The following is a 22,368-nucleotide window of genomic DNA, read 5'->3' on the forward strand; positions in this document are numbered from 1 at the left end:
TTGAATCTGGCCCATTTTCAGTTTGCAGAAAGACGAGTTGCAGTATTTCAGCAGCAGTGCTAAGAATTTGACAGGTGTCTGCTTAGGTCATTTTGCAGGGGAGTCATATTTCATCACAGTATTCTGGTTTAGCTTAACTAAAAAAAAACATAGGACTGTAATTCTTCTGTCACCTGAAACCATGTTAAGTTGTAGAGGGAACCCAACTCCTTGTTGTTGGTTTGTTTTGTTTTGAAAAGGTCCCAGAGTTTCCTTTTTCATTAGCAAGGAAGACAGAATTTCAATCTATTTAACTGACTGGTATTTGGCAGGTCACATTAACTCCATGGGACTGTATCCAATGGGTGACTTTAATTTCTACTGTTAAAGTATGGACAATATTACATCACAAGGGCTTATTCTTGTATTTTAGGTGTTTGGGAGCTGAAGCATTGTCAGAGATGACATTTATTTAAACTGGCAAGAACAATGTGTTTATGGTCTAGTGACCTTCTTATGTGTAAAGGCTTTAGATGTTTTCCGATTAAGTTATACTGCAAATCAAATGTCTAGTGATGAAGAAAGGAATGTTGAAATAATACAGACCCTGAATTAATAACGGACTCGCCTTATATTTTATGGGATCTGGTGGGGACACTTTAAAGTGGGAAACTTTAAAACTCTGCGGGGAAAGCCTGAAATGTTCAAAGTTTTGTTTATTGGATTAAAAGAGAGAGATGTGATTCACCTTATTCTCAGTGTGTTTTTATTACCAGTCTCAATTAATTATATATGGAAGCTATTCACATGATGGAATGAAATCGGCCTAGCAGAGGCTAGCCCAATTTCGTCCCATCTTGTGAACCTCCGGGCTTGGCTGCGAGCCTGTTGGTTCCTAAACGGGTAACCTGCCTAACTACCCCTGCCCTTAAACCAGGTTTGTGGAGCGAGTGCTCTGCAAACCTGGTTTTAAAAATCGTGAGTAGCTGTGGCGCAGCTCTGTGCCGCGGCTACTCACAAGGAGGGGAGGCAAAAAGCTGCCTCCCGGCTCTGGGGGTCTCGCCAGCATGCTCTGTGCGCTCGTGCAGGGCATGCTGAAGCTTCCGGGGGCCGATTGGCCCCCGCTCCCCCCAGCACCCGCCAGCTCCATAACAGAGCAGGTAGTCGTGTGGGCGGCCACTTCGGCCACCCAGAGCAGACTGTCTGCTCGTGTGCTGGGAGAGCAGGCTAAGCCCGCTCTCCTCATGCACCCTCCCCAGGCGGGTCTCATTGATCGTGAGCCCGCCACATTGAGTATCTAGACACATACAATATAATTTCTTGTACCCACAAGATTGCTTCCCTTGATTATCTGAATTTACTAGTTGCTACTCTCTTTTCTTCTGTCATGGCAGTTCTATTTCATAGGCATAAAATGTGTGTGTGGGGGGCGGATTCAGATCAAGGGAGGAGAGTGATAGGACTTTTGCCTTTTTACTTGACTCAACAGTTGCAGGATAGGCAGAAATTTAGCCTGTGCAGAGCTTCTTAGCAGGGAAGACAGTGATCTGAGAAACCAACACTGGTTTAATATCTCCCTCTCATAGAGTTATTGAGGGCACAAAGACTGTCAAGAAAAAAAGCTGTTATCCTATCACATTCCTCCCCAAGTCCAAACCTTGCTCTCATTTTTATCCCCATGGAATAGAGCTGTGTCATACATCTTGCCCTTTTCAAAGAAAAGGTGACAATTGTTCTCCTGTCAAATAATGGAAAACAAGTTGTTCTAGTAAGAACTAATCAGCCTACTTTCCTTTCACTGTCTCTACAACTGGACTGAATTTGGTTCAAATCAAGGTTCACAAGTTAGATCTCTTGCACCTCAAATGTTCATGCATCCAACATCTTGGATCAGGGTGGATGGCATTATTACAAACTATACTATTGAGGTGTCCCTGTGTGTCACTCGCTACAACTGTATCAAATTTGGTTTAAATGGGTTAGACAGTCCTCAAGTTAGTGCACTTGCACCTCAAAAGTTCACATGTCCACCATCTTGGATCAAGGTGGATGACATCATTACAAACTACACCATTGGGACATCTCTATGTGTCCATACAGCTGTAGCAAATTTGGTTCAAATCAGTTAGACTGCCCACAAGTTAGAGCACTTGCACCTCAAAGGTTTACGTGTCCACCATCTTGAATTGGGTTGGATGACATTGTCACAATCTACACCATTGTGGTGTCCCTATGTGTCCCTACAGCAGTAGCAAATTTGGTTCAAATTGGTTAAGCGGTTCACAAGTTAGCCCACTTATGTCTCAAATGTTTACATGTCTTCCATCTTGAATTGGGTTGGATGGCATTGTCACAATCTATGCCATTGAGGTGTCCCTATGTGTCCCTACAGCTGTGGTAAATTTAGTTCAAATCGGTTAAGCGGTTCACAAGTTAGCCCACTTGCGCCTCCAAAGTGTATGCCTCCGCCATCTTGAATCAGGGTGATGACATCGTCACAAACTATGCCGCTGAGGTGTCCCTGTGTGTCACTCACTGCACATGTATCCAATTTGGTTCAAATGGGTTAGACAGTCTACAAATTAGCCCGATTGCACCTTGGATGTTCATGCGGCTGCCATCTTGAATTGGAGTGGATGACATCATCACACACCATGCCATTTGGGCATCCCTATGTGTCCCTACAGCTGTAGAAAATTTGGTTCAAATCGGTTAAGTCGTTCACAAGTTAGCCAACTTGCGCCTCAAATGTTTATGCGTCTGCCATTAAGGATCGGGGTCAATACAAACTATGCCGTTGAGGTGTCCCTATGTGTCCCTACAACTGTACCTGATTTGGTTCATATCAGTCCAGGCGTTGTGAAGGTGATGGGGGGGGGGGGGGACACACACGGACACACACACACACACACACACAGAATGCCAGGTGATCTCATAAGCCTACTGGAACGTAGGCTAATTAGGGTTACAATTGGCAAATAATTCCACAATTTCTGCCACGATCCTTAAGATTTGTCTTAGAATAGTGATGGGCAATTGGCAGCCCATGGACCAGATTCAGCCCTCATGAAGTTTTATTTGGCCCCTAGTATTTTTTTCAATTTGAATAAAGTGATGGTAGAAAGTGTCATTAATAAGGAATAGAAAATGTTTTCAAGCTGCAAGAGACATTCCACATTTGTAACAGATAAGGCTATTCATACGACTGGAGGTGGGGAGGGTGTGCGTGCGGGAGGGAAGGCTGCACTGAACTTATCTTCCCACCAGATGATCGCTGGAGTACCTGAGCTACGTGGCTTGGGCGTTCCACGCGCGGCTCTCTCAGGAGCCACATATCGCCGAGTATCCCACATGATACCCAGATATGCCACATGACAGAATCCCCTAGGAGATGGGCACTCTAGGTGTCCATCTCTGTGTCCACATGAGCAGTTAGCTGGAGTTAAAGGTGCACTCACACCCTTAACCCCAGTTAAAAACCAGGGCAGAAAGCCAGGTTTGGTGGCACAGCACTGCCGGGACTGGGCTGGATCCCAGCGGTTCTCATGTGCAGCTTAACCCAGACTGGGCTTCCCTAGTAGGGATGTGCACGGAACCAGGTGGGGGTGGTTCGACAGTGAGGGGGGGTGCATCTTTAACGGTGAGGCAGGGTGCACTTACCCCTCCCACTGCGTTTCCCCCACCGGTGCTCCATTTTGTTAAAGCCCCTCAGGTGGCAGCATACCTCTCTGCCACCCCGTTACCACATCTCCTGGAAGTAACAGATGCGCCTGCGCGTGCTGGGCATGAGCATGCACACGTTGCAGGCAGGCACGTCTGTTACTTCCGGTTACTTCTGGGAGACGCGGCGATGGGGTGGCATGGAGGTACGTTGCCACCCCGAGGGGCTTTAACAAAATGGAGTGCTGGCAGGGGAAATGCGGCAGGAGGGGTAAGTGCACCCTCCCTCACACTTAAAGATGCACCCGCCTCCACCCCCCGCCCGCCGATCGAACTGGTTTGGAGGCTCATATAGGACCTCTGAACCGGTTCCGTGCACATCCCTATTCCCTAGCCTGGATTAGGCTGTGCGTGAGAACAGCCTCAACTTCTCCACTTTTGTCAAGCCCTATAATACAGGGCTTGTCAAAACCCAGGTGCCAGGGAGCCATGACACCTAGAAATTTAACTGTGGTGCCTAGACTAGGATCTTCAGAGGTAGAATTATTTAATAAAATTTTTATTTGACCCAAGCAGTCGTGTTTCTATTCTGTATTACCGTATTTTATGGACTATAAGACTCACTTTTTTCCTCGAAAAATATCCGCCAAAATTCAGGTGCGTCTTATATGTTTTAACAGTTTAATATGTTAAAACTCTGAAAAACCGGATTAAAATTAAGGTGCGTCTTATAGTCCGTAGCGTCTTATAGTCCGTAAAATACGGTACTTGTAAAGGGGACAAAGAGAAGCCTAGTTACCCTCCTGCTCCACAATGTTCATCACTAACCCCCATAATTTTGTCAAATGTCCACTGTCTGGCTCCCACATTTTTGGGCTGTTTTCTAGAGCCAAATAAAATTTGTCAAGACCTGGTGTAACATCTATTTAATGGGTTAATGAAAATATGTGTATGTAGTGCTATATGTATATATATACTCAAACAACTATGAAGCCTTTAATGATATGTTATGCCAACTTTGTGTAGTTTGATTATTCATGAACAGGGTACATAAAAATGGCTTTAAAAATAAAAAAAATGGATTTTTAAAATTGAAATCAGATTTTGTAAAAAATGTAAACCAAATACTACATTTCTCATTAAAAATATATAACATGGTTAAGATTAAATCTCATCACAAATCTCATCACAAACATGCTACACCTAGACTGCTCTGCACTGCTAACTACCTACCAGCTTTTGTTTTTGGAAATGCCTGTGGTTTCAGTTTCTAAGCAGACTAGAGTCACATGTGCAAAGACACAGGCCAGATAGCAGGACTGTTGTTTATGGTGGGGCTTGGCCATGGCAGAGGAATGGGTTAAGACAAAGGGTGGCTTCACACATAACAGCAGCAAGTAAGTAGAGAAAAATGATGGTTCCTGGTGAGCATGCTCTCCCAATATTGCTGCTACATGCATGTCATCCAAACCCATCAACGGTGGGTGGACAATGTTGGAGATTTTTCCCCAATCTGGATTCCACCCCAGATATTCCTAGATAGGTTATCCCTTATGCCCAGAAACCATGACAGTTTTTCTGTGGCAAAATGTGGGGAAATATAGGAAACTGTGCAATGAATAATGTCTTCCCTTTTTCTTTCCATGGTTTCTTTCTACTTTCACCTCCTTTCCTATACTGTATCTTTGGGCAGCTTCACACATGGCAAGTAAGACAAAGAAAACCACAGGTTCCTGGTGAGCACATTCTCCCAGTACTGCTGCTGCTTCCATGCAGAGGCGATCTTTCACTTGGACCTTGGGCGCTGGTCCATGGCCTCCTGTCTTGGGTGTGGGGGGAGCCTGCCACCATCCTGTGCCTCCCCACTCCTGCCAATCTTTGCTATTTTCTTTATTCTTTAAAATTATCTAGTTCTTTGCCTGAGTGTGTGTGTGTGTGTGTGTGTGTGTGTGTGTGTGTGTGTCAGCTGAGCAGGCCTCTCCCGTGGTGGCGGCGGCGGGTGCAGTGGCGGGTGGGCCTCTCCATCTGGGCCTTGAGTATCGCAAGCCTGTGATGTCATGACGCTCAATACTCGCACTGCACGGGCATGCTGGAGTGTCTTGCCCTGACTGTCAGGCTCACCAGCTGCGTCCGCTGCCACCACCAACATGGGGGAGGCCTGTTCGGCTCCCCCCCCCCACCAGCAAAGAACCACATAACTTTAAAGTATAAAGAAAAAGGCAAAGATTGGCGTGATTGGGTGGTGGCAGGCTTCTGGGGAGCCCCCCCCACCCCCAAATATTTGCAAATGTAGGTTTTCTTTAAAAAAAAATTAAGGAGTGGGCTGGGGTGGCTCCGAAGCTCCTCTGGTCCAGGCTCCAAAATTACCTAGGTGTGCCACTGCTTCCGTGTAATCCAAACCCACCAATGTTGGGTGGACAATGTTGGGTCCCCTCCGCCACCCAGCATTCATAACCTATATCTGAAAGCGACCCAATATTGGCTCCAATAAGTGGGGACCCAATATTGTCCACCCAACCTTGGTGGGTTTGGATGACATGGATGCAGTGGCAGTACCGAGCATTTTTGCCTGGAAACTTATCGGCAGCCATGTAACTCTTTTAGTATAGGAGTGATATGGTCTCTTAGAGATGACCCGGAGACCAACCTGACCACCACATTCTGTACCAATTGCAGTTTCTGGACTATGTACAAAGCCTCACATAGAGTGCATTGCAGTCTGGAGGTTACCAGTGCAGCTGGCATATCAGCCGAAGCTGATAAAAAGCACCTCTGGCCACTGACTCAACCTGGGACACCAGGGAGAGGTGTGAATCCAGGAGCACTCCCAGACTGCGTACCTGTTCCTTCTGGGGAAGCGTGACCCCATCCAGAACAGGCAAATCAAAATAATCTCCTGCATTCTGACCCCGCACAATAAGTACCCCCATCTTATTTGGATTTAGTCTCAATTTGTTATCCCATATCCAGCAAATGACTGCCTCCAGGCAGGGATTTAGGGAGGTTATGCCTTCTCCTGATGATAGTGATCTGGAGAAATAGATTTGGGTGTCATCAGCATACTGACAGCATCCTGCACCAAACCTCCTGATGATCAATCCCAGCGGTTTCATGTAGATGTTAAACAACATTGGAGACAATATTGAGCCTGAGGGACACCATACAAAAGTTCAGACTGAAGAACAACAGTCTCCAAGGGAAACAATCTGGAATCTGCCCAAGAGGTAGCAGCGGAACCACCACAAAGCAGTACCACCCACATCCCACCCCTTCAGATGCTCCAGAAGGATACTATGGTCGATAGTATCGAAAGCTCCTGAGAGGTCCAAGAGGACCAACAGAGTCATACTTCCTCTGTCAATTCCCAATTGGAAATCATCCATCAGGCTGACCAAGGCAGTCTCCACCCCATAGCCCACCTGAAAGCCAGTCTGAAATGGGTCTAGATAGCCTGTTTCATCCAAGACTGCCTGGAGTTGAGTGGCCACCGCCCTCTCAATTACCTTGCCCAGCCACAGAAGGTTGGAGACAAGCCTATAATTGCTCAACTCTGTGGGATCCAATGCAGGCTTCTTCAAAAGAGATCTAATAATTGCTGCAGGTGACCATACCTGGCACAAACAATCTTGTGCATGTTTTCCCAGAAGTCCTATTGTGTTCAGGGGGGCTTCTTTATAGGAAAGTAGGCATAAGACTGCAGCCTTAGAAGAATGAACAACTGATGCACAAGAAGGGTATGGCACAAAATGCTGTGTATTAAATGAAGCTCATCTATCTGTGAAAAAGATGTAACAGACTTACTGAAAACATTGTATTGCATTTGATACCTGATTGCAATTAGAGAGCATAGTTATTCATTTTTGGAGTAATATGTTCACATAATTGTGGGCCCCAAAGCAGCAGTGACATATCTGAGGGTGAAATTCTCAGAACCAGCATAGTATTATCTACTAGCATAAACTGATCAAATTCAGTGATCAAATTCAGAAGCACTTTATATTATAAACAGGCAAGTCCAGCTTATTCAAAAATCATGTCTTTAGAAAAAGCAAAGCCCCTCATCATCCAAAACTGCAGCTGCTGCACAGTGAGGAAGCTCACTGTGCATGGAATAATATAATCGTAATGGATGCAGTATATGCAATCTCTTGATCAAATCTGAGTAAAACACATCCTGGGCATATGACTCAAATACTCAAATGCCCTGGGTTTATTGACTTAAATAAAATGTTTATGAGATTTTCAAAAGCTGAATACAGACTATTCCAAGAAAATGGAGCACCTTCCTTTACTTAGAGTTTCCATGTGAATCTGCTTCTGTCTTTCCTTGCCACAACGCGGTATCAAGAGCCCACCCCACATCTTTGAAAGGGTCAGGCTCAGGAGCATGAATTATACCTAGGTATGCTGGATTTTGTAGTACTGCGATTGACAGTTAGGACGAGTTGAATTTTTTACTCTAATAGCCAAAAACTACAGTTACCAGAGTTCACCGAGTGCCTGCCACCTCACCATTTGCTCTCCGCCAGAGGCACATGCGGAAGGAAGTGAGTCGCCCAAGAAACCTAATAAGTGCTAGACTGACAGTTTCATTGCCCACAGCCTTCATGGTTACTTTTTACTCTATGACTATATCGCATGTTAGAGTGGTAAAAATGAAAGCTGCACATAAAGAATTGTGCCGCCGCCGCCGCCTCCTCCTCTCCAAAGTACAAAGACCCAAGTTCATGTGCAAATTACTCAGTCAGGTCTTCTTATAGGGAATTTAAAAAAAAAAAGTCCTGAAAACAAGGATGGTAGTAAGAAATTCCCACACAAGGACGGTAGTAAGAAATTCACCCCTATTAATGCCCCCAAATTGCAGATGAGTGGAGGCTGAGGCTAAGAGATATGATAGGGAGTGTGGAACTGGGGGAAAGTGCTTCACAACAACCCTGCAATATGGTTTATCATTATCATTCCCTTATCGCAGGCTGGGCAGATAACTGGGGGGCGGGCCTGAATGACTTAGATAACCTGCCATGTAATGTGGTCTACATTTAAAAATTCGCATACTTCCTATGGGGTTGAGGGCCGATCACATGCAACAACCCTGTCATGTAGCCTACTATTAATATCACCGTATCGCAGCTTGGGGTGGGGAGCGGGTTACAACCGCCATGTACTATGATCTCCACTTTTCAGATGGGGGCTGAGGTTGACAGGTAACAGCTTAAAACAAATCTCTTACAAAAACTTGCACTCTCTCTTTAAGATCAAGTGAATTTGTTTCGCTCACAGTGTGTCTATACGCCTATGGTGATAGCAGACACCCGCGCCTAGGTGCGAGCGCAAGCATTGTCTACTCTGAAAACAAATGCTTCGGAATGCAGCGAAGTTCAAGCCACTTCCGTCATAGTTTAGACTAGAGCGACCATCTTCACGCTAATCCGCCTGAAATCACCGCAGGCACAGTCTCATGTTGGAAATAGGCCACGTTACAGTAAAAGAGATCCCACACTAAACAAACTTTAGTCTTACAGCAAATTTAATTACACCTCTCTCCTCTCTCCAAAGCCCGCACTGGACTCAGCAGATGCCTGGCACTTTAAAGATTCCCAACACTTATTACGACAACATATGTTTCCCCCTACAGTCCACTTCATTAGATGCAAGAGGAATGCAGTCGACGAAAACTTACTCGGTAGTGAAGGACTTCGTCTAAATGTGCTCAAGGCTAGGCTAATAGGGTTAACAGATTTCCAGTCTAAAATGGAGTTCCCAAATCAAACCGACAGCCAGAAGTGTGGGTTACTTTAGTTTCTCTCTCTCTCTATGGTCGTGGGGGGAAAGGAGACGGAGGGGGGGAGGGCTTGCGCTTGCGTACTTCGCGGCTTCCTGAGTGGTTGGCGGCAGCGGCCATTTTGTGGCTCTTTGGCTTCCCCCCTCTCTCTCCCCCGATAGCCTGGTCTTGTCCTGGAGGGGACGAGGGACCCTCGGCCTATAGCACACACAGTTTTTTTGTTTTTGTACCGCGCGTCGAAGCCTCCCTCTCCCTTTGTGCGGTGTCCTGGGTCCGTCTGTGAGCGGCCCTGCCTCACCGCGATGGAAGACGACGGGCAGCCCAGGACACTGTGAGTGGGGCGCGGTGGGGTTGGGTGGGCAGGCGAGGGTCAAGGGGGCTCTGACAGGCCGGAATCTTCGCCAGGGCCGGAGGGAGGGAGGACGAGCAGGACGCAGGGAGGGTGTCTGTGGAAGGGAAAGCTGGTGGGTTGAGGGAGAAGCCGCCTACAGAGATTTGGGATAGCGGGAGTCAGTCGTGGCATGAAGGGGCGAATGGAGGCAATGACGAAGAGATCAGGCCGATAATGCTTTGTGTGGGGTGGGGGGGGGGTGGAGGGGGGAAGAGGATTAGTCTATGGAATACATTGAGGGATGTGGGGGAAAGAAGCATGTTCTGGAGGCGAGTCTCTAGGAGAAGGTAGGAATCCACAGGAGACTGAGGCTAGTGGCTCACCATGTTAAAAGAAAAAAGCTGGGATTTCAAAAATGTCTTTGTGGCCCACTTGAGAACTGGAAGGACCTGAACTGTGTGGCATGTGTCGTTAAGGGATTGCCAGAGGAGTCCTTGTCTTTCTGGAGGATTGTGGTGTGTGTGTGTGTGTGTGTGTGTGACAAAGTTAGCTTTATATTCCATGGGCTGTGTTGTGGTCAAGCTATGCCAGTGTGCTTGGACATGAGTGCTTGGACCTGGAAGGATCACAGTTTTCCTTTTATGTGAGGGAATAAGACGTTGTAATTCAAAGCATAAGGAGATCCCATTTGCTCAGTGGATGACTTTTTCCTTTGGGATCCTTGAAATTTGAGGCATTGAGGTTTGGACATACATTCTGTGGATCTGGAATTCTGTGGACATGTGGGAAGACTAGAGTCTTACAATAAGGGATGTCTGGAAATATGGGAAGCATAATAAAATTGGAGAAAGGTTAGAGAAGATATGTTGATGCAGACATGGATACCATGCAAGAGAAGTGATAATGGAAAAACCATTGGATGGTGCACATAGATAAAAGATGGAATGATAGCAAATTCAGAATTTGGAGACCAAGTTAGATAAATGTTATTGGTAGAAGGAGGTTGCAATAAGAAACAATCCAGAATTAGAATTTAGAGGCTGTTTAGTTGAAGGGCATTGTCACTAAAAACATCCAAAACCCTGAGCTGAAATGTAAAGTTAATGTTCAATGAAAGGTAAGGTGCTTGCTGCATCTTGCAAGTGTGTGGAAAACATGCGAACCATATGTTTGCTATACTAGTGCAGAATAACCCTCTCTTCTGCAAGATAAATCTTGAAACAACTGTGTTTCAGTTGTCATGATAATAACCAGTTTTCTTTCTGGCTTTCATGTTTCTCCCCCAACCCTGTCCCCATTTTTGAGTAGCAGAACAGTATGGTAATATAAAGAACATTAGTACTGTAGTGGATCTGTGTGTAAATGAGGTCATCTCTCAATAATACATATGTCTTCTTAAGCATTTCATGTAAGATATTGATGGAACAGCAGCTGTATTTGAAAGTGACACATCTGGGTGGGGAATTTTGTTCAGTGTTAGAAGTATGAGATAGATGGCTGAAGCACTTAAAATGCAAAGAAATAGAGTGAAATTGTTTGAAAATGCAGGTGTGCTGTTACTGAACATGTTGCATTTTTTTCTGCAATATTTGTAAAATAGTTACTCTCAAATGTAAGAAATTCAATTTCTATAGCCTATAGGCTGAAGAAAAGTGCATGTGTGCCTACTCTTGTTTTGGACCTTGCCTTTTTATGGTTCTTTTGGCTTGCTTTTGGAGAAGCTAGCTTCAGAAATGCTCTCTTTCTAATTAAACAAATTACAGTTTTGGCTTCAGTCAGATGAGTTGGGAGGATAATCTTTTCTCTCTATTCTGAAATGATGATTCAGCTTCTGAGAGTTCATTCAGAATAGTTTTGGCTGACTTTCTCTCATTCCTTCCCCCAGTCCTCAGAAGTTAATCAATCATTTAAAACATGGTTTTCTTGTCCAGCTTTGTGTCCACTCAGATTCCACATTGGAAGTCAACACACTTTAGTTCTAACTCTTTAGGAACAATTTTAACTAACTCAAGAGCCTGAGTTAGGAATGTTCCTATTTTGGTTAAGTGCAGAAGAGGAATGACAGGGTGTCCAGTGCAGCTAACAAATGCCCATTATGTGATGTATTTTAAAAAATCAAACTGAATAACCTTTGAAGAGTTAGAAATAAAGATCTCTTTCAGAACAGAGAATATGTCCCCTAAGTGCTTGGGAATTTAAAGCATATTCTTGGTTTGTCTCTCTTTCCACACACCCTCTTCCCTGCAAGCGAAGCGCCAAAAAATTTCAATGATGACAAAGGGGAAGTTGAGTAAATTGAGGTAACTTTAAATGTTATCAAAGTACTTCTGATGTTATTTGCAGTACTCCTGATGATGGTGTTGCTGTTTATTTTATAGGGGCGATTTCTAATGGATTGAAAAATGTGAAAACTGTACTGGAAAAATACTTGACACCTGGTTGAGGTTTACATTTTGCCTCTTAGGACTACAGAATGTATTTAATTTTGAGTAAAACATCCCAAGAGTTGAGCAGTACGTTGTTGGGTTGCAGGCATACATGTTCTCTCTCTCTCTTCTGGCAGACAGAAGGAACTAAGATTGGCATCTGCCTTGGTTTTAAGGTGTATGCCATGGAAGCACAGATCAACACCATACTATCGTGTTGTTTATGCTATATTTCTGAGCCGGAAGAGCATGTGTGTACACAGCTGCCATAGTTTTGCACTGTTTCTTTTATTAACAGTTCTGGTCTTAAAGGACTTCTGAAGAAAGGGAGAGAGAGATGTGCAGCCACTATTGTACTGTTTATCTGAGCATCATAAGGGCTGCGAGTGCCAATTGTAAAGGGATAGAACAGACTTCAAGATCGTATTTTTGTAGCATGACATAGCTAGTATATGTGCCATGTTCTAAGCTTATTACTCCATAAATTTAGGGTGGTTGTGCATTAGATGAGAGCAAGAAGTTTTTTGTTTTTCAATTCTATCTGAATGAGATATCTTGTGTTTCGAATTTGAATCAAACCTAGTCATGATCTATAGAGAGCCAGTGTGGTGTAGTGGTTAGAGTGCTGGAGTAGGACTGGGGAGACCTGGGTTCAAATCCTCAGTTTACTCCTCACCCATGTAGACGCTGTGCCTGAACAATCCTGTAGACTTTGAAACACTCTGCAGTAAGCATTTACTGCCAGATGTTGTACTGTAGAATGTGTAATCTTAGTAATAAGGTAACTATTTCATGTCCCTGTTTGTCTCCCAGGTATATTTAAAACAAATAAGTAGTGTTTCTGATTAAAATTGTTACATTTCACAGCTGTTCACAACATAAGAAATGATATTCTAGAGATACCAGATCAGCAGCTATGGATAATATAATTAATAGGATAGGATGGTGATGAGTGGCAACAGATTACATTATGTAGCTTCTTAACTGAGTGTTAATTATCGGCAGTTGGAAAGAGAATGTGAACTCTGTTATAAGTTGTTAGCTGTCGTCAACTAATGGTTGAATTTATAGTAAATACTTTTTCTATAAATGAAACATTCATTTGATGTTTTATTTTCCTAACTTGTGTTCACTAAACAAGCTTTGTGTATTGTAGTATAATATAGAGGAATCCAGTCTGCTACAGGTAATATCCAGGTTTCAGTTTGCTGGTCATAATTTGTAACTCAGGTTGTGAGTATAACAGCCTGTATCACTAGTTTACAACATTCATAATCTCAGCTGCACAGAACCATTTCTCTGGGCACCAATTGTGTCTGATTTTAAACTGACAGCATGATCCTAAGCATTTTCACTTGGAAGTAAGTGAGCTCAACAGGACTTACTCCCAGATAAGCATGCATAGAGTAACAGGACTTACTCCCAGGTAAGCATGCATAGAGTTACAGCCTTAGCTAACTTTATAGGTTAATTTATTTTTATTCTTAGGTTGAATTGTTTTTTCTTCCTCAGAATAGGAGATCATTGTCCAAAAAGGGTTAACTTCCACTCCTTGCTCCCAGTAGACAGGGATTCTTGGGTAATTTTAAGGTAGCAGGAAGTCCATCCCTTTCTCCTTCTCTTTGTCAGACTTGTATAAATGTGTGTGCTACATGCAGCAGCAGCACCTAGTATTGGAACCTATATATGTCAGAGTATAAACTACTTCTGTTATCTATCTAGGTTTCTATACTATGCCTGTCAGTGCAGCATAAGTGATGTCACATGAATTAGGGAGACAGCTTATAGAGGTATAGTATATGCCTTTATTTCATTACTTATTGTTTTGCCAAGTTAAAACAATGTTCTTTAGGAAAACTTGAAAAATCATAGTAAATTGTAATTTGCTTACCTTGCTTTAATTACTATATTAGAGTGTTACTTTCAGTTAAGATTATTCATTTAGAATAAAATTTGCATTGTAAAATGTGTACTTAAAAAACACACAACTCCAACAAAACAGTAAACTAAAACAAGGAAATCATCTGTGTCTATAGGCTTCAGCTTCCAGTTATTTCCCTAATTATGTGAGTAAATTCATTACTCGCATAAATGAGTAATGTTATGAATTCACTTAAAAGCTGGCAGTAGTGATGTCATGGATAAGGTTTGCAGATAGGGATGGGTCCGGACTGGTCTGGAGGCCATTCTAAAGGCCTCTGGACTGGTCCGGACCTGGCCGGTTCGGTTCGGGTGGGGGGGTTCCTTTAAGGGCGGGGGAGGGTTTACTTACCCCTCCCGCCGCTTTCCCCCCTCCAGTGCACGTATTCTATGTAGTAATTGGGGCGGCAGGATACCTCCCTGCTGCCCCTTCTCCCGCTTGAGTGCAAAAGGCTGCATGGAGCCTTTTGCGCACGTCGCGTGTGCGCTTCCTGTCTCCGCGACATGCGCGTGTGCGTGGCCACACGCACGCACGTCACAGAGACATGAAGCATACGTGCGCGTGTGCAAAAGGCTTTGTGCAGGCTTTTGCACTCAAGCGGGAGAAGGGGCGGCAGGGAGGTATCCTGCCGACCCAGTTACTACATAGAATACGTGCACTGGGTGGGAAAGTGGCGGGAGGGTTAAGTAAACCCTCCCCCGCCCTTAAAGGAACCCCACACACAGTGCTGGACTGCAGTTCTACGGTTCCATGCACACCCCTATTTGCAGATTCTCCTGCATTGCATACCCTCCTTGGTTTTCTAGTCCGTGTGTGTGTGCCTTATTCTATAATATACCAGGGGATGTACAGTAAAAGTATTTATATATAGTTCTCTTCAGGTTTACCAGGCAAATGGTATAATTGTCTTTTTATATTACAAATAGGGGGCCGGGAAATAAGCTGAACTGGTACCTGATCACATTCATAGCCTAGTTGAATTTGAACCATTGACTGTTTATACAACTTCCTGTGTTGTTGCACAGAATACCTTACTCGATCCCCATTCAAGACCCTTTGTTGGCCAGGTGTCAACCCCCAAGCAGGGTGTTCTCTCTATTTTCCCCCCATCAGTATGTGAAATAAGTTTTGTTCTGGGCAGCAGTATCAAGGCAGTGTGTGCGCATGTGCATTCAGAATGGTGTTGGGGCACATGTACACCTTAGACTTAAAGGTACCAACTCAGAAGTATGTGGAATTGAGGCCTGTGTCTGATTTCATTTTATATTAAGAAATTCAACATAGGTAGATGCATACAAAGAAAACACCTATAGACTTTAATTCTTACCTTACTAACACTTTAACACCTTTTTGGGGTCAGGCTGGCAAATCTGGGAAGATGCCCATTTGCAGCTCAGAGATGCAGATTTGCTTAGGGCAATGTGCCCCCCCCCTAAGCGCACAGTTTACAGAAGATGAGATTCAGATCTCTCTGGACTGGCCAATATCCTGAATAATTAAAAGACATTGTCCAGAAGGTAACACCATTGTCACCCCTTTTTGGGACCCAGGAAAAGATGAGATTTGAATAGATTCTATGAGAGATCAAAGGAAAATACAGCTATAAAGAACAGGCTTACTGGACAGAGAGTTAGCAATCTTGTGCCTACAAGCAAGATCTGCTCACGAGCAATCCCAGAGTTTGCTGCCAAGCCGTGGGGCAACAAGCAGGAACTCTGTCCATGGACAGGAGCTGTCTGTGACTTCTACTGCGCAGTGAGAAGTCAAGACTCCCCAGCCATGGTGCTCTGACTCTCAGCCATGCTCTGAGCAAACTGCACGCTTGATCCAAAAGCTCCTGTCTCCAGCCAAAAGCCTCGCTCCTTCAGCTGAAAGATCCACCACTCTCAAAGCCTCTGATCCTGGTAATATGCTGCCCCTACAAGCCTTGGTTCCCTTCATCCATTCCCCTTCTTCTCCCCCACTTTCCCTTTACTAATTCCTGATCTCCCCAAACCATGCCAGCTCTCAGCCTTCCTTACCACCACCCCTTTTTTCCATCTATATCTGAATTGTATTAGGCTCTAGGAAGATTTAACACACACACATATGTTAGTTAGGAACACTGGGTGAATATTGTTGCTGGCTAGGGTTGAAATACTGTTATAGAATGTTCTGCTTTCTGCTCAGCTAGATTGATGTTGTTGTTCTTTTATACTCAATAAAGCCCATTGAATCATTTAGGATTGGCTTGATCTCCTTTCTTCCTTGCGCCCAGATCCTACATGGTCACTATATAAAAGAACTTGGTCACTTGGTGACACTATGAGACAGGCCTAATTTTGTATGCTAGCTAATGAGCATATTTAGTATATAAATCAGGCCTGCACTGTAACAATGGGGCCTTCCTGATTCAACCAGAGTGGACCTAATTTAACTGAGTGGACATCAAAAAACTTGTGTGCACATTTACATGTGAACGTCTTAGAGGGAACACTGTCCCCAAGGCCCTATTCTCCACACCCCCGCCCCAGCATTTCCCTCTAACATCCAGTCTAAAGAAAAGTTCTATATACTGTATTTACCAGATTCCAAGACTAGGTTTTTTCCAAGTTATTTGATGTTAGAATTTGAGTTGTCGTCTTAAACTTAGGATTCTCTTCCTATTGGGTAAGTAGTATAACCTATATTTAACCCATTTTTAAGGGGGTCATCTAAAACTCATGGTTGTCTTCTATTCGGGTAAATACAGTAACTAAATGTACTGCATTTTGAGTTCTTGGTACTGTATTTCCAATAAAGGTGACATTTATTTACTTCATGGATTCCTAGCTCATGTCAAGAGCTGGAGCATAACTAAGACAAGGCTTCCTGATGGTCCCCTTCAGAAGATGAATAAGTCTTCCTCCATGCTATCTACCAGGATTAGGCACTGAGAAATTGTCCTCTCTATAAGATCTAATGGGGACCCATATCCGCAGGCAGAGATTCATCCTTAGAACCTCAAGCTACTGATGTCAGGACCCTGAGGTAGGGATGTGCATGGAACTGGTTCAGAGGCCCTTTATGGACCTCCGAATGTCCAGAGGCCGAATGGTTCAGAGGCCCTTTATGGACCTTTGAATGTCCAGCGGTTCTGCTGGTTCGAAGGGGTGGGATATCCTTAAGGGTGGTAGAGGATGCTTATCTCCCCCCCCCCACTGCAGGCACGCTCGCCTATGCGTCGCAACGTGCATGCACCAGGTACTTCTGGTCATTTCCGGCCCGAGGAGGCATGGGGCAGCATGGAGGTACGCTGCCACCCCACAAGACAGTTTTAAAAGGCAGTGCCGGTGGGGGAAATGCAGTGTGAGGGGTAAGAGCACCGTCCCCCATCCTTAAAGATATCCCCCCCCCCCCACCTTCGAACTGACGGTCGCCAGTTCCGTGCACATGTCTACCTTGAGGTACTTTCTTATGAGCCCCAGGATGTCTCCTATTCTCTGGATCATGAGTCTGCAGAAACCAGGTCTTCTCATAAGGCGGTATCTCAGGAAAATTAAGGGAAATATTCCTGTTGTTTCATACATTAGTATTAGTAATATTGAGACAATGTTTGGCTGGCTTCTTGGCTCAACTGCCTATTCAGTACAGCAAAATTAGTGAGAGAAAGTCAGAACCATCATGCTTAGGTAGGCATAGCCACAAAAAGTAATGAGCTGCTGCATCATGAAGGCAGGAGTTGGCAGCTCAGCATCCTGTGTTGGGTCCTGCTTGCAGCCCACCAGGTCCTGATTTTCATGTTGGCCTTGCAGCCTTAATCATATAACTGATTAGCCTTTTTGTCTATCAGATTCTAGGACCATGCACAACCCATGGCTGGCTGCATTTTTCAGATTGTTTAATCCTTTTTCTGCTGCATTGCCTCACTACATTTTGCCTGCTGGCTGAAGTTTCACAGCTTGCATAGTGGGATCTTCATCTGAGCACAAATGGGTCTGGACAGTTTTCTGTATTCCAGATGGACTGTGGATGGCCATTTGCCTGGTTAAAAAGAAATGGCTCTGTTGAGCAGTTGAATATAGTCCAATATTTTAATAACTTTATTACAGTTACTAAGAGCTTTATTATCTAGTTCTTTCACTAGCTCAATAGTTGCTTTACATTCTATTTTAATATTTCATTCTGTTCTAAAATATGTTGTTTAATATTTCATTCTGTTTGTTCTAAAATATGTTTTTAAAGTACCGTGTATCTAATAATAAGTAATGTTACTAAAGTTGATTAGTTTTTAAAAGTATGGGAGTGCAATAATAAATTTACAAACAAGTTTAAAATGCTTCTAAGGTATCTTCTTTGTATAGTGTGTTCTTGCTGTCCCATATAAGCCAAAAGAATCAAGAACAGGAAGTTGCAAAATTCTAGGAGATAAGAACTGGACAAATATTTTCAATCTAAAATACCAGCATCCAAACCCCAGAAGCTTGGGTGATTATCATATGCCTTGGATTGTTTTAGGTCTGAAGAATTGTAGGGGAGCCTTTCCTAAACATATGATGGACATATTAGTTAGTGCCATTTCTATGAGTAAATGTTGAGATCATCAGGAGAGGGGAGCTATAGTCAAGGATAGTGCATGCACATACATGTTGAAGCTACAGTATGATGGCAGAAACGCCTCTTGTTAATAGAAATGATCATGTATGCTGAACTAGATTTTTATTAATTGTTCTATCTTTATGCTTCCTTTCATAAAACATCCCAAAGCAGCTTTCAAAAGTTAAGACAATAAAACTCCATTAAAATCACATTAAAAACCTTAAAATCAGTTAAACAGGAAAAAATAACACACACACACACACACACCAAAAAACAAACAAACAAACAAAAAACCATTAAAAAGGCAAACAGAAGCAGGAAAGTTGAGAGACTCCGGCAGCCCCTAAGGGCTGAAAACCTGAACAAGAAAAAATGTCTTTAGTTTTTTAAAAGCATTCACAGAGCAGACATTCACTAGGAGAGCATTCCAGAGCCTGGGGGCAACAACAGAGAAGACCCTGTCCTGCATGCATGACGATTTAGCCTCTCTCAATATTATTGGCACACAGAGCAAAGGCTCCTCTGTTTAACTTGAATGAGATTTTTTTAAAAAATGTCTTTGCTTTCTGAAATTTTTGACTATGGATGTTGGTTGACTTCGTTCAAAAATATTTATGAAAGTGTCATAAAACATTTGGATGTATGAGAATAGGAGTGTTGAAAAACAGGTCTTCTCTAATGAGTAATATATTTGTAGGCGTTTGAACATGAAGGGGAATATTTGATTGAGCCACTATTTGATCCTAGTTCAGAAGAAATTTTGGTTTGCGTAAACTTGGCTAACATTGTACAGCATAATGACAGTTAAGTCTGGGGACAGGGTTTACTTTAGTGAGGGATGGAAGCCCATTCCTGATCTCTCAACCATGAGATCCCTAGTAACGCTTCTGCATCGGTATTACATTGTCATATATATATATAGATATAGATATAGATATAGATAGATAGATAGAGATATATAGATATATATAGATATATATATAGAGAGAGAGAGAGATGGTAGAAACTGTTTAAGTTAATGTAGATGTTTTTACCCGTTAGCTGTTAAAACTACCTATAACCATGTTCAGGGGTATGGGGGAAAGCTTGTATTGATTTGATTTTTAAAAGTGACTCCTGGCCTTTCCCCCTGTGCTGGAGCTCCTCATGGATGGGTTGTACAGTGAGCATGCTCTAGACAGGACTGTAATGTTTGTAAGGCTAGCTTCCTAATGCCAGAGGGCGCCCTATCTCAGTTCTGGTCCTGTCTGCTCAATCTTGCAGGTTGCTGAAAAGAGCTCTTCAGACATTTTACATATTTCTGCCTAATCAGGCTATTTCTTCATTTTTATTTCTCTCACCCCTTTAGATTGTGCGAGGGTGGGAAGGGAGATACCTTAGGCTTTGTTAATTTTCTGTGTCCAAATTCTTGTGTGCTGTTTTTTTATTTGGTCTCTTTTCTTTCTTTGCTTACTATTAAATTACACCTCTATGGGTGCTATGGAAGGGGCACACGGCAAAGAGTTGTTGAAAGGCTCCCTCTCAGAGGGACTTCAAGCAACTCAAAGGATCGGCGCGGCGGAGCTTCGCATTGTTCGGGCGCACTCGGCTTCTCCTCCAATGCACTCGGCTTCTGCCATTTTGCCTGTCTGTTCGAGGGTAGTTACACTGCTTGCAAAAAAGGCAGCAAAGAAATCTTAAGGTGCATGATGAGGCACCAAAGCGCAAGAAGATGTCACAGCACTCTGTGTGCCTCAGCGAGAGGCTTTTAATTAAGGAGCGGGACGACCTTTGCCTGGTGGGCGAGTCTTTGGCATCATAGCCACTTGATCTGCTGGCAGAGGGTGCAGAGGAGGAACTGGCTGGCCCACGCAGTCCCCCGCACCGCTCCAAAGTCCGCCGAAGGGCCTGGATGGTCTGGCCACATCGGTGGAGAGTGTGCCAATCTTCCCTACAGTTCTGGAGCCTCATGTGCAGCCATCAGGCAAGGTAGCCCCAGTAAGTAATGTAACATCCCCACCCACCCCCGCTGGGACTTGCGGTTCCTCCGGATGTTGTGGGATGGTTGAGGGAACTTTTTAGGCGGGAATGTCTACCTCTTGGTTCTAATGCTGTTCTACCGTTGGTGCCTAGGGAAATATTACAGCACCTGCCTGCAGCACCTGCTTTGCCACCACAGAGGCTCCAACGCCACAGAGCTCTGTTGTCCTCTTCTTCTCCAGACTCGAGCCCTAGGAGGCAAGCGATTTCCATTTCAGAATGGGGCAGGTTTGTCTTCAGAAAAGTGCAGCTTAAGTGCCTAAGGTGATGGGCGTCCTCTTCTTCAGATTCTCCACAGCCAAAGCACCCTGTTAGGCAATTACCTAAACCTATGTTGCCTCTAGCCTTGCCACCTGTTGTTCCCCAGTCTGATTTTTGACATATTGCTTACTAAAGCCAAAAGGGTTATCAATGATATGGTGTCTGCGGAGGTGGCACAGAGCACCCCAGACTTGGATCAGAACATTTTCTCCTCAACATCAGCTTCCTCTGCCTCTGTCCCATTCCCTTCACTTTATCGCAAGGTAACGCTGGCCAAATGGCAACAGCCAGCCTCCTCTAAACCGGTAGGCAGCTTCTCTTGGAAACATTATACTCTTAATCAGGAGGTCATTACCTTGCTAGTCATTCCCTGTGTAGATACACCAGTGGTGCAAATGGTGTCTGGGTCTATTCTGAATGAGGAGAGGCAAGATCAACTAGAGTTTCTGGAGGACAGGAAAAGAGATACACTCCTTTAAAAAGCTCATGAGGCCTCCACAACTATTATAAAGGCAGCCACTACTAACTTTATTTTCTTGCTGGCTTTGATTCTTTGGGCCAAGTTGCTGATCACCCTAGTCCAGGGCTGCACAACTCAAATGCCCTGGTGGGCCGGAATAATCCACAACTTGGCGTGCAGGGGCCGAGGTCAAATTTTTAGCACATTATTACCTTAGAATTAAAAATATTATTAGTTACTTGTGGATCTATAACCCCTGGCAATGGAGCCATAGTTTTAACCAAGGGTAGTGGCCAGGTAATAGGTCCTGTCCCTGCTCAATCAGTGGGGCCCCTAGAGTGCATGCCAGCCCCAAACAAATGCCAAGTCCTTTCTTCTCCCTAAATTCTTGTTGCTTTCAGGCTGCAATGCTAGGCATGCTTACATGGGAGTAAGCCTCACTGGGCACACCATGGAGCATATTTCTGAGCAAGCATGCACAGGATGGCACTATAAGGCAGTTTTCAGCTCCTGTGTTGCTGCAGGATACCTGGGGGCCAGTAAAATAGTCCCTGGGGCCCGAATCCGGCCACTGGGCCTTATGTTGTGCAGGTCTGCCCTAGTCCCTCAAGAGAGCGTAAAGCTCTGCCAAGGCATTAATAAAATGGCCAAGGCTGCAGCGTTGATGGCGGACTCAAGCCTCAATTGCATCCAGCAGGCATCCAGAGCTATGGTGCCGGCAGTGGTGGTCCACTGCTTACTTTGGCTCAAATCGTGGCAGGTGGACTTGAAGTCCAAAATAGCACTTACTGCTTCTCCCTTTACTGGGACTAATTTGTTTGGACCAGTCTTGGATCCAGTCCTAGTTGAAACAAAGGACAAAAAATAAAGAGCTATACCTTCCACCAGAGGGATTTTCAGAGACCTTTTCATCTCTACTCATCTGCCTTTCATCCAAATAAGCACTCTCAAGCGAACCTCTCAGTCCCCGCC

The 22,368-nt window shown here is 44.2% G+C and overlaps 1 protein-coding gene across 7 annotated transcripts in view; it reads left to right on the top strand.

Annotated features, from left to right (window-relative positions):
• The first annotated feature begins 9,495 nt into the window (after positions 1-9,495).
• Positions 9,496-22,368, top strand: part of TIAL1 (TIA1 cytotoxic granule associated RNA binding protein like 1) — a 46,101-nt gene continuing 33,228 nt past the window's right edge. For 5 of the 7 annotated variants that reach the window (XR_008318822.1, XR_008318823.1, XM_053305793.1 and 2 more), the window contains exon 1: positions 10,081-10,099. Coding sequence is in view for 2 of the 7 variants with exons in the window: in XM_053305797.1 (XP_053161772.1) it covers positions 9,724-9,752 (29 nt within the window). In the remaining 5 variants the exon portion in view is untranslated. Of the gene's footprint in view, positions 9,753-10,080; positions 10,100-22,368 lie in introns of those variants that run through there. The other 2 variants (XM_053305797.1, XM_053305799.1) reach the window with 1 other exon arrangement.

The sequence above is a fragment of the Hemicordylus capensis genome, chromosome 3 (assembly GCF_027244095.1).
Source record: "Hemicordylus capensis ecotype Gifberg chromosome 3, rHemCap1.1.pri, whole genome shotgun sequence".
Classification (NCBI taxonomy): domain Eukaryota; kingdom Metazoa; phylum Chordata; class Lepidosauria; order Squamata; family Cordylidae; genus Hemicordylus; species Hemicordylus capensis.